The sequence below is a fragment of the Balaenoptera musculus genome, chromosome 16, assembly GCF_009873245.2.
Source record: "Balaenoptera musculus isolate JJ_BM4_2016_0621 chromosome 16, mBalMus1.pri.v3, whole genome shotgun sequence".
Classification (NCBI taxonomy): Eukaryota; Metazoa; Chordata; class Mammalia; order Artiodactyla; family Balaenopteridae; genus Balaenoptera; species Balaenoptera musculus.
Window position 1 is genome coordinate 47944683 of NC_045800.1, and position 11348 is coordinate 47956030.

Genomic DNA, 11348 nt, shown 5'->3' on the forward strand with positions numbered 1-11348 from the left:
AGATTTCCCTAAGTTTTAGATGGGCATGATGTTTCTTATTTATATTTAAAATGTGCGTCAGTTTTTTACATACTGTGAGCTGCATACTTTTTTTTCTAGAGGGAAAATAAATCATCAGCAGTTGAATGTGACCCTGGTAGATATGTTTGGTCCAAAAGGATTTTTTTTGTTTTTAGAGAACTTGCCCTGTCAGGAAAAGAAGATGTGTAAAGGTTGATTTCTTCCAGCTCCTGATACGCTGTGATTAGGGAGGAAACTAAGAAACTGGTGAAGAATTACTTTTTAATCTGTGTTACATATCAAACAGCCTCCTTCCTTTCCTTCCGGAGTGAATAGTATTTTACGTGGGGTAATCTGAGTGCATGTAATTCTTTTGTACCATAGATTTTCTCTGGACTTGTAGCCCTAAGAAAAATCTGCAACCACCCTGATCTCTTTTCTGGAGGCCCCAAGAATCTTAAAGGTATTCCAGATGATGAACTAGGGGAAGATCAGTTTGGACACTGGAAACGTTCTGGGAAAATGATAGTTGTTGAGTCCTTGTTGAAAATATGGCACAAGCAGGGCCAACGAGTATTGCTGTTTTCTCAGTCCAGACAGGTGAGTATACAAACCTCATACAAGAAACAAGTTGGTTCTTTATGACTCACAACCATTATTCAAAAAATGAGATATTGTCTAAAATACTGATTCCAAAGGCAAATCCACCCATTGACACTGAAGTGGCAGCCTGCAAAGCTCTTTGGGAGATGGGATCTTTCTCTAGAGTTGGTGCCCAGAAGTTGGCTTTTTAAAAAAGGCTTATTACCACGTGATTCTGGGGTGCAGGTGAGTTTGGGTCTGAACTCAAATAAATGCCGTGCTGATTACAAAACTTGTAAGAATTAACAGTTTGGAAATACCAAAAATATTCTTGCAGTAGTTACATTATCTTCCTCGAATCAGGAAACCGCTTTTAATATAAGCCTTTTGGGGAGGATGTGACTCTTTACACAAATGTGGAGTACTCACTGGAGGTGTACATTTGATTTTTAAACTCTTAACATCCTCCACCCCTTCTCCCAAACAGATGTTGGACATATTTGAAGTATTCCTTAGGGCCCAAAAGTATTCCTATCTCAAGATGGATGGTACCACTGCGATAGCTTCAAGACAACCACTGATTACAAGATACAATGAGGTAACAAGTGAACAGAACGATGTAGTTACATGGTGCTACTTTATGCAGAGGGGAAAGAAGGAGAGGTCTGCACCCACAGTGCCTACATCTGGGATTGGGCAGTGGGTGCTTTTAACTCAGTGCATTTCTGGATTATTGGGATGTGTGTGTGTTTAAACAGAGAATGTGTATTCCTTCTTGAAAACCCAGGTTTAAATATTGCTAATATAATTGATATTAAAGTAAAAGCTGTGAGATGGGATCTTGACTGACCAGAGGTTTCTGGGGCATAACCCATTGCTTGTATTGGGAACAGGCTTCCGTGTGGAGAATATGTAAAGGCAGAGGTGAAGAGCTGTAACTGGTCTTCCATGTGCATACTGAGTGTTGTGTGTCTTACCTCTAGGACACATCCATATTTGTGTTTCTTCTGACCACTCGGGTGGGTGGCCTAGGAGTCAACCTGACAGGGGCAAACCGAGTCATCATCTATGACCCTGACTGGAACCCAAGCACAGACGTGCAGGTCCGTTTATTTTGTTTAAAGGAGCGTGTTGGTGACATACTATCTGATGGCTTGCACTCGGGAGCGTCCTTCGGTGCCACGTTACCCTCAGCATATAGCTCACATCTTGGTTGTAGCTTGTCTTCAGCTTGGAGTAAGGGTCTTCACAGTTTTCCCGTAGCAGGCACACTAGACATGGGTAAAAAGAGAACGTGGGAGGGGACAGACACACATTGTTTTCCAGGTAGAGTTGGCTAGGTCTGTTTTGTCACCTGCCTGTTTATCTTCCTTAATAGGCCTTGGGTGTACTTAGCCTCATTAGCCAAAATTCTAATTTCGGGAGTGGAAGGAAGCGACCGGCTATTAGTCAGTGCTTATCGCTGAGAAGGGCCCTTGTTGAGCTGTATCTCTCTGCCGTAGGCCCGGGAGCGAGCGTGGCGGATAGGCCAGAAGAAACAGGTGACGGTGTACAGGCTTCTGACCGCAGGCACCATCGAAGAGAAGATTTACCACCGGTCAGTACACGTGGCTGTGCTCCTTGACTGGAGGCTGCTCTCCTGGTTGCGGGTGTGCAGGAGGGAGAGGAACGCTGCCAGGGTTTGGAGCAGGGAATTTTTAAAAAATAGTACTTTAAGAAGTCTTGGGACTTCCTTGGTGGTGCAGTGGTTAAGAATCTGCCTGCCAATGCAGGGAACATGGGTTCGAGCCCTGGTCTGGGAAGATCCCACATGCCATGGAGCAACTAAGCCTGCGAGCCACAACTACTGAGCCCGCACTCCGCAACAAGAGAAGCCCCTGCTCGCGGCAACTAGAGAAAGCCTGCGCGCAGCAACGAAGACCCAACACGGCAAATAAATAAATTAATTAATTAAAAAAAAGAAAAAAGGAAGTCTTTCCATCTTAAAGCAATAGTTGCTGTAACTGAGCGATATGTGTTTTGGTTTTTTTATCTTGTTTTGCTTTTGTATTTTTTCTTTCTCATTAAAATAAGCTTAGATGTCTTATTGTGTGTTTTTTAAAAATGTCTTTGAACCTGATTGTTTTTCTACCTTATTAATAAACAATTACTGTATGTTTAGAATTCTGAGGTACAGCTAAACATTGTTTCATACCAGCTTAATTTCTATCTTTTTAGACAAATCTTCAAGCAGTTTTTGACAAATAGAGTGCTAAAAGATCCAAAGCAAAGGCGATTTTTCAAATCCAATGATCTTTATGAGCTGTTTACTCTGACTAGTCCTGATACATCCCAGAGCACTGAAACAAGTGCTATTTTTGCAGGTATTTCATAAAATAATTTAACTTAAAGTAACGAAATACGTAAGAATTATGCAGTATAACACTAGCATATTTTTCCCTTTCACAGGAACTGGTTCAGATGTTCAGACACCCAAACGCCATTTAAAAAGAAAACTTCAACTGGCTTTTGGAACAGACCAGAACATTCCAGTAGGTAAAAAGTTCCCTGGTTCTAACACATCTGCAAATGTTGCCACGTCATCTGAAGAGAAATCTACAGCTATAGGACCTGAAGTGAATGCAGTAACTTCTAATCTAGGTGATCCTTTGAAAGATGCCCCTCAAACATCTTGTAGTCTAACTAACAGTGAGAGGCTTGGAGAAGAGACAGATGCAGTGTCCAGACTGCAGGATTCCTCAGTGATTCATGGAAACGGGGAAGGTTCAGATTCTCCAGGAATCAGCAAAATGTACAGGATGTCTGGTGAGGAAAGCATCGATGAAAAGGAGGGTCTTTCTGATAAAAGAGAAAGCTTCCGGGTTCAAACAGGACCTCTTTGGGAGAATGAGCAAACAGAAAATAATTTTTATAAGCACAAGTCGAAAATGAAACATCATGTGGCAGAAGAAAAGACCCTGGAGAAACATCTGAGGCCGAAGCAAAAGCTTAAGAGCTCTAAGCACCGCAGAGACGCCAAGTTTGAGGGAACTCGAATTCCACACCTGGTGAAGAAGAAGCAGTACCGGAGGCAAGACAATGAAAATGAGAGCGAGCCCAAGGAACGCAGCCATGACGACTACGTCCTGGAAAAGCTTTTCAGAAAATCAGGTACTCCTTTTGCTGACCGTGCCACAGGTGTGCTAGGAATAGAAATGAGGGGGCCACTTCTAGCGGAAGCAGACTTTCCTGACGGTGCAGAGTGTGTGCTCAACTGGAAGTATTTTTCCTTCTAAAACTCAGATTTGAAATGTATTGACATTTTTGAAAATCATTTTCACCTCTCTTTCCTAGGAGAATTTGAACCTTGGGAGAACAATAGGACTCGACTTCTAACCACATACAGGAGGGGTACAATGCTTAAAATAGATTTGTAATACCTGAACATTCATAGATGATTTCTCTGCATACCATATTTATCTGATTTAACAACCACAGGAGAGTAAAGTGACAGATCATGGGGGAGAGAGACAGGGGCATGGCCAGAGGCAGGCACTCTGAAAGTAGGAAAGCTGGTAGCTAATAACAAGGGAGAAAAATTAGGAAAGCAGACTCAACAATTGCTCAGGACCCTGGAGGGACTGGGCAGCCTGTACAAATTAGTCATCCCTGGGACTGTCTTACTCAGGTCTCACCAGTCATTGTGTTCCCAAGGTGACAGCCTTGAGTTTCCAAAGATTGCTGAATGGGTTTCTGTTCAGGAAAGCAGGCTTATGTATGGCATCTCAGAAGGAAACCATCTGGGCCTGATGCTTTCTTGTAAGGTAGTTCATTGGTAACTTGCTCTGTTTTTTTCTACAGTTCCTGGTCTATTTTCCTAAGAAAAATTATCTATCTTGTCTGGTTTTCCAGTTTATTTGTATGGAGGCATAGAAAATACTCTTGTAATAATTTTTTTTTAATTGGCTTCTGTTTCAAGATAATTTCCCCCTTGTCATTTCTAATTTTGTGTATTTTTCCCCCCTTTTCCTTTGTCAGGTTAAGCTAGTAGATTGTCTATTTTGTGATTTTTTTTTCCCCCAATAAACCAAGTTTTTGATTTATTAATTAGATCCATGGTTGTTCTCTACCTCATTAATTTATGCTTTTATCTTCAGTATTTTCTTCCTGTTGCTTTTGTTTTTGTTGTTGTTTTGATGAGTTTTTTTGGTCCTAATTTTTATGAAACTGTTTGACTTGGAATTCAGTTCATTTATTTTTGTTCTTTCATTTTTATTGATAGAAATATTTAGGGCTATGCATTTTCCACTGATGACTGCATTGGATTCTTCTGATATGTAGTGTTTCCATCATCATTACTTTTTAGAAATTCTGTAGTTTTATTTTATATTTGTATATTTTCCCCCTTCAATAGAGAATATATTAGTAGAAGATTTTAAAGTTTTCCAGGTAACAGGGAAGAGTTTATGTTGAAGTTTGGTTATTAAAGCATTATGCTTTGATTATACAAAGCAGTGACAGTTGATAGACCCTCCCTCATCGGGTAGAGATGCAGGTGAAGAGCAGCAGCATTTGTAAAAGTTCCTGGGTCCTGGTGGTCACGGGTGAATAGCAGCTAAAAACGCTCATGATGTTTCCTCTACCCACAACACACTAGCCTATACAGAAGAAAACGTGTGATTGTGTATGAGCTGAAATAACATGTTCACTGTTTCCTTTGCTCTTGCCAGTGGGTGTGCACAGCATCATGAAGCATGATGCCATCATGGACGGAGCCAGTCCAGACTACGTGCTGGTGGAGGCGGAGGCCAACCGTGTGGCCCAGGATGCCCTCAAAGCACTGAGACTCTCTCGGCAGCGGTGTCTGGGAGCAGCATCTGGTGTTCCCACCTGGACCGGCCACAGGGGTGTGGCTGGTGCACCAGCAGGAAGAAGGTAAGAGGTTGCCGCCCTGCCATGCTTGTGAGGAGGCCAAACCTGCTGGGCTGGAAATAAAGTCAGGGCAGATGGGGATACCTCCTCCTATTTATCTGCAGCAGTAGAAAATCTCTCAGGGAGGGATTGAGTCAGCCAGATGTATGTGACTTGGGGAAAGACTTTTGTCATCTTAACTTCTTCTTTGATTTCATTCCCTCCTTTCCAAAGCTGATTTTTCAGGGAAAGGAGAAATCTGTTTTGCTTAAGAGGTGATGTTGTAAAAAATAGTAAGAGGTACAGAATAACGATTAAACTTTAATAAGATGATTAGCTAGGTTTCAGCAATCAGTAATTACTATGGTATTCAGTGTGCTCTTTTAGAATAGTTTCCCTACCTAGAATTCAAGGGGTAGTAAGTTGAGCAAGGATATTGAGTGGTTTTTACTTGAGATGCAGTAATAATTTCTACTACTTTACTAGGAGAGTAAAATACAGGAATCTCAGGGGATAGAGCAGAAGCATCATGGCTGATGGAGCAGAAGCGTCATGGCTGTGAAAGAATAACCGTGCAGAAGAAAACTGCTCCAAGAGGAGTTTAGTTGTTGGAAGGGCATTCTCATCTGTAAGTCACAAAGTTACATTTTATCAACTATGACTCCCTTCCGTATTTAGGAGCAGATTTGGTCAGAAAAGGAACTCCAGCTTCTCTGTGCAGCATCCCTCTTCAGCATCTCCAAAGGAGAAATGCCAGGTAATCTGATAGCCTATCAGCTTTTCATTTGTGAGATCTACTTAATTGAATTGCCATGAAAATTTCACTCGATTCCGCATGTGAAGAGCATCGCTGGCATGATGACACCTGATACTTGTATTGTACGCGCTTTCATGCATTTATGAAGTACTTTTGTGTGAGTTTAAAAGGGCCAGCTAACTTCCTAGAAAAGACAAAGTCTTTAACCCAAGATCCGTAGTAGAATCTCTGTTTTGTCTTCCAAAAGTTCATATAAGGATGGGTGATGCGTGAGTTGCTGCCCATACCGCCTTGCCCCATCTGGAGGTGAAGTACTAGCTCCAAGGACCACTGCCCAGGATGCCCTCAGATTGTGCCAGGGCACAATGCTCTGGCAGCTAGTAAATTACAAACAACATTCAGTAAAGGCCCTCTAGACCTTTAGTCTGTCCTACAACCCCGAAGGCCTTGAGTGCTTCACTGAGAGTAAATAGTAGGCCATACTCTTATCATTTGATACTTTGTTTTTTTCTGCTTAAGGGTCATGTTACTTATAAAATTTGAAAACTCCCAGGTTCAGATTCCTGTTTTAGATTAATATGAACACATTTAGGAATAGAGAACCTTTTTTTTTTTAACTTCCTGTGTTATGTTCTTTTAGCAGTAGGAATGTGAAGAAAAACTAGATTTATGTAGCTGTTCTAAGGAAACTCACATGAGGTGTAAAGTAGTAAAAAGATTTAAAAGTGAAGGAAGTACAGCTCTGATATTGTTCCTTATCCCACGGTGCTCAGATCAGGGAAGATTTGGGAGGAAGAACAGGAAATGCCCACAGTGCTCATACCTCCTGGAGACAGTTTCCCTAGAATCCTTCTTTGGAAGCCCGACCCCACCCTCTCTGCCCTCCCTCCACTCTCGTCCCTCAGGATGGTGACGAAGCAAATAGTGTAGTTTTGGGTTTTTTAGGAAATGTTTTCTAAGAGTGGGTGCATTTAGACACTTGACTCTCCTCCTTTCCCTTTGCATTAGACGGTGTGTCATCCATTCTCCATCAACCTCAGTGCCCTGGGCACGTGTATTATCTTATGGCCCCTCAGAGCCTTTGGAGAAATAAGTAGTGGGAGCATAAACTGGAGATTAAATATATCGATGCACTGGTCTTCTTTCTCCAGGACAGCACTATGAAAAAGGATGGAAAAGATAATGTTTCGGAGCATTTTAGTGGAAAAGTTGAAGATGCAGAGCCTTCATCCGGGGCCCTCACTTCGTCCTCACTGTTGGCTAAAATGAGAGCTAGAAACCACCTAATTTTGCCAGAGCGCTTAGAAAGTGAAAGTGGGTGCCTTCCAGAGGCTTCTGCTCCTCCGCCTTCCAGCATGGAACACGATGACCTTCTGGTGGAGATGAGAAACTTCATTGCCTTTCAGGCCCAAGTTGATGGCCAGGCCAGCACTCGGGAGATACTGCAGGAGTTTGAATCCAAGTTATCAGCATCACAGTCTTGTGTCTTTCGAGAACTACTGAGAAACCTGTGCACTTTTCATAGAACTTCAGGCGGTGAAGGAATTTGGAAACTCAAGCCAGAATACTGCTGATCAAGATTACCTTCTGAACTTTAAATTGACTTTTTCTAGTGGAAATTTCTGATTATTAATCTTATGATTAATAATCGTATGTTTTGTCGATGGAAGTTGGCTGCATTTGATGTTTACTTTGAATGATAGCTACCTCATAATTAAAACTTTAAGGAGGAAGAAATTCTTCTCTGAAACTTAAAAGTTTTAAAAATACCTGTATTTCTTTTTTTTTTTCCCAAAATTAATTATGAAATCAGGGACCTGTGAATCCTTGGAACACATTTGTTCTTTTACCCAGAAGATGCTGTCAGGGAATACATTACTACTCATTTAGAAGTTTATAGACCAGAACTCTCAAGAATTCTTTTTATTGGTGCTAAAAACATGTCTTATATTCAGTTAGACCTGTTCAGTAAATCAGTTCATCAGTATCTGATAACAGAATTGTTTTTGGTACCTAGCTTTTAAATGTTTAAATCGATACTTGCCACTCAAAAAAGAGATCGGACTTGTTACCTTTTGAGTCCTATTAGTTGCCTTTAAATGATCTTCTGTTAAGGTACTGTTAAATTGACAGGTATTTTTATTAGTAAAGCATGGAATAGCTTGATAATAAATGATGAGACATGTATTTGCAGAAACTTGTAGTTTTCTCAGTTTACAGTGGCTTTATTTTAAGCAAAGGGCACCTTTCCCCACCGCATAGTGAATAGCGGTTTTAGGAAAATATATGTTATCTTAAGAAAAAAAAAAATCAAGCAGAACCAAAAGTAGTTACAAATAAAACCACCAACGCACATGCACACACACACGCACACGCACATCACTCCAGACCACACCCGGATATACCATCGTCACCACATAGTGAGCACCATTCCAGCCCTCTGTCTGCTTACATCCTGGGAGGGAACTTTGAACATTTTTTACCTTATTCATTGTCTGTCTTTCTAAGGATGCTGGTAACTTTATATCAGACATCATTGTTCTCCTTCTTCTGTCCAGTCATTTTCATCTCTCTTTTCCCTTTCCGTTCACTGTGACTCTCCTGTTTTAGAGGTTTGGTTTTCAGCTGCATCTGTTTCTGGCTGTTGTTTATGTGTTTAGAGTTTTGTGATGATGTTGTTTTGATCCTTAGTTTGTTTTCTTAGCCTTGTTTTTCTTTCCTTGTCATTGTTTTATCATCACAGCTCTGAAGTCCTGTTTTCTGAAGTTCACTGGACTCCTTAAATGTCTTCTAGAGCTGTCACGGTGCAATTTGTTTGTTTCTTAGAGTTGTTTCCTCTGGCCTGCTGTTTTCACTCTTTCTCATTTTTCTGTATGGTGCTCTCCTTCCTTCCATGCTGTTTCTTTACATCTTGCTCATGCTAACATCAGGCAGCTGGGTCCAGATCTCCTGTATGCTCTTCCCTGCCACCTAGAGAGAAGGGGTGTGGGTTTGGAGGTCGGGGAGAGCCTCTGCTGGGCAGCATGCAGCTTTTGGTTGGTGGACTTGGGTTTTACTTTTCTGTTCTGAGATTTTGTTAAATAGCTTGGGCCATGAATCCTTCTCCTTAGATTAGGAGATGTCATTGTCAGAGTCATAATTCCCACCAGGATTTTCTGCTGCTTTTTTTGGATTCTAGCTTTTTTATTTTATTCTGTTTTTAAAGTGGTTCGGTATTAGAGGAAGAAGATTCTATTATTTTCTTCATTCTGCCATCATTATCTAGAAATAATAGAAGAGACTTTTAAACAGGTCAGTACATCCTAAACTTGACTACTTGGCTCAGAAGGGAGTCAAAATTCATGACTTTTGTTTCTGGGAGGTTCTTTTTTTATTTTTATTTTTGTAATCATTAGCCGATAAGAAAATTGCATCCCTTTTGTTCTTGGATTCAAGTACCGATGCAGTTCACGAGTGTGAAGTGCTTTGGCATCCTAGCTCTATTGTGTGAAATCTAAACTCTGCGTCCTAGCTCTATTGTGTGAAATCTAAACTCTACCGAGCTAGGGAAGTTGTAGCCTTCTCATCAAGTAGAAAATGCCAGCAAAAGTTATGATGCAGTCACAGCAAGGTGGCCTTCACTCCAAACCTTGTCTCAGCTCTGCCACCAGCTGAGACCTTGGGTAGTCACTGCCTTGCCTGTGTCTCTATGGATATCTGTAAATATTGTCATCGTGCCTCTGGGTGGAGAGGCTTAGAGGAAGATGCTCTAAATCATGGTTTTAACAACATAGAGTAACTTATTCATTTAGATAAAATCTAACTTTTGGAACTTTAAAAGCTTTGTACAATATAGATAGATATAATGTATTTAAAATGTTATATTGGTATTAAGCTACAATAAAGGATTTTAAAATTTTGTGAAATTTAAAAAATTCCTTAGTTAATACATGAATATACTATCATTCTTTAAAAATTTTCAAGCAATACTCTGCCTCCCCACCCCCTCTTGTTCGTATTCCAGAGGTAAGTACTGTATTTGGTGTGTATTCTTCCAGGCTATTTTCCATGCCTTTACAGATGCATGCAGCAGAGACTGCTGCTGTAATGTCTGTTTTCCCCTTCTCCTTTACTGATAAGATTCCTGCTTTTTACCTGGACACGTGGCTGCTCAGGTCACGACTCTACTTGCCAGCCTCCCTTATGGTTAATTGTGGCCACGTGACCAGGCAATGGGCTACAAAGAGAACATCCAGACTGGGCCCTTAAATAAGGAATTGGGTGTCCACTCCATTTGACATTCCCCTTTGTGCTGGCTGAGACGCCTGTGGGAGCTTAAGCAGTGACATGAGGTGGGGAGAGGTCGTGTGCTGAGGATGGAGACGTTGGCCTGCCCATCCTGAACTGCTTCCCTTTCACCCGTTAACTTAAGAGCAAAATAAATTCCTGACTTGTTTAAACCACTGTCTTTTGGAGTCTTTTTGTTACAGCAGCTGGTTTTGTTTTATATGTGATTTACAAAAATGGGATTATCATCTTTATTATTTTGCAACTATTAACTTTTCATTTAACGGTATATACGACACATCCTTTCGTTCCTGTAAGTATAGCTCAACCTTCATGGAATTGCTGGAATTAAAATTAGGTGGATTCTTAATTTTAACGGTTGTAGTGAAAGTGCTTCCTTCAATTCATACTCCATAAAAGGACCATTTCTCCACACCCTTGCCAACAGTAGGCCGTATCAATCTCGGGAGTTTGTTGTTTGTTTTCCTAAACAATATTGTGGTTGAAAATACCTTGTTTTAACTTGAATTTCCCTGATTACTTATAAAACTAAACGTTTCCATGTTTTTTGGCCATTTGTAGATCCTCCATTACAAATTGCTTGTTCATGTTATGTTGGCCTACTTTTACTATAGATCATTTTCTCTCTTAGGGGTTACCCCCTTTCCCAAACAAAAATGAAAAGGCAATTGTTCCTACTATTATTGAATAGTCCAATCTTTTCTCCATCCATTTGAAATGCCTAGTTTATCATATGCTAAACTGTCTGTTTCTGGACAGTGGATCTAGATTCTATTCTACTGACCACACACTTCCCTGTCCGACTTTGTACATTGTTTTGCTATCTATAGGC

General features: G+C 40.8%; 1 protein-coding gene across 5 annotated transcripts in view; it reads left to right on the plus strand.

The window, feature by feature from the left end:
• The window catches only part of ERCC6 (ERCC excision repair 6, chromatin remodeling factor), a 70523-nt gene extending 61939 nt beyond the window's left edge, over positions 1-8584 (plus strand). For 3 of the 5 annotated variants that reach the window (XM_036828238.1, XM_036828240.1, XM_036828239.1), the window contains 9 exons: positions 385-600; positions 1070-1180; positions 1566-1685; positions 2085-2179; positions 2800-2945; positions 3031-3732; positions 5292-5496; positions 6151-6229; positions 7381-8584. In XM_036828238.1, coding sequence (XP_036684133.1) covers positions 385-600; positions 1070-1180; positions 1566-1685; positions 2085-2179; positions 2800-2945; positions 3031-3732; positions 5292-5496; positions 6151-6229; positions 7381-7803 — 2097 coding nt within the window. In that variant the 3' untranslated portion in view covers positions 7804-8584. Of the gene's footprint in view, positions 1-384; positions 601-1069; positions 1181-1565; positions 1686-2084; positions 2180-2799; positions 2946-3030; positions 3733-5291; positions 5497-6150; positions 6230-7237 lie in introns of all 5 variants that reach the window. The other 2 variants (XM_036828242.1, XM_036828241.1) reach the window with 2 other exon arrangements.
• Positions 8585-11348: the final 2764 nt, after the last annotated feature.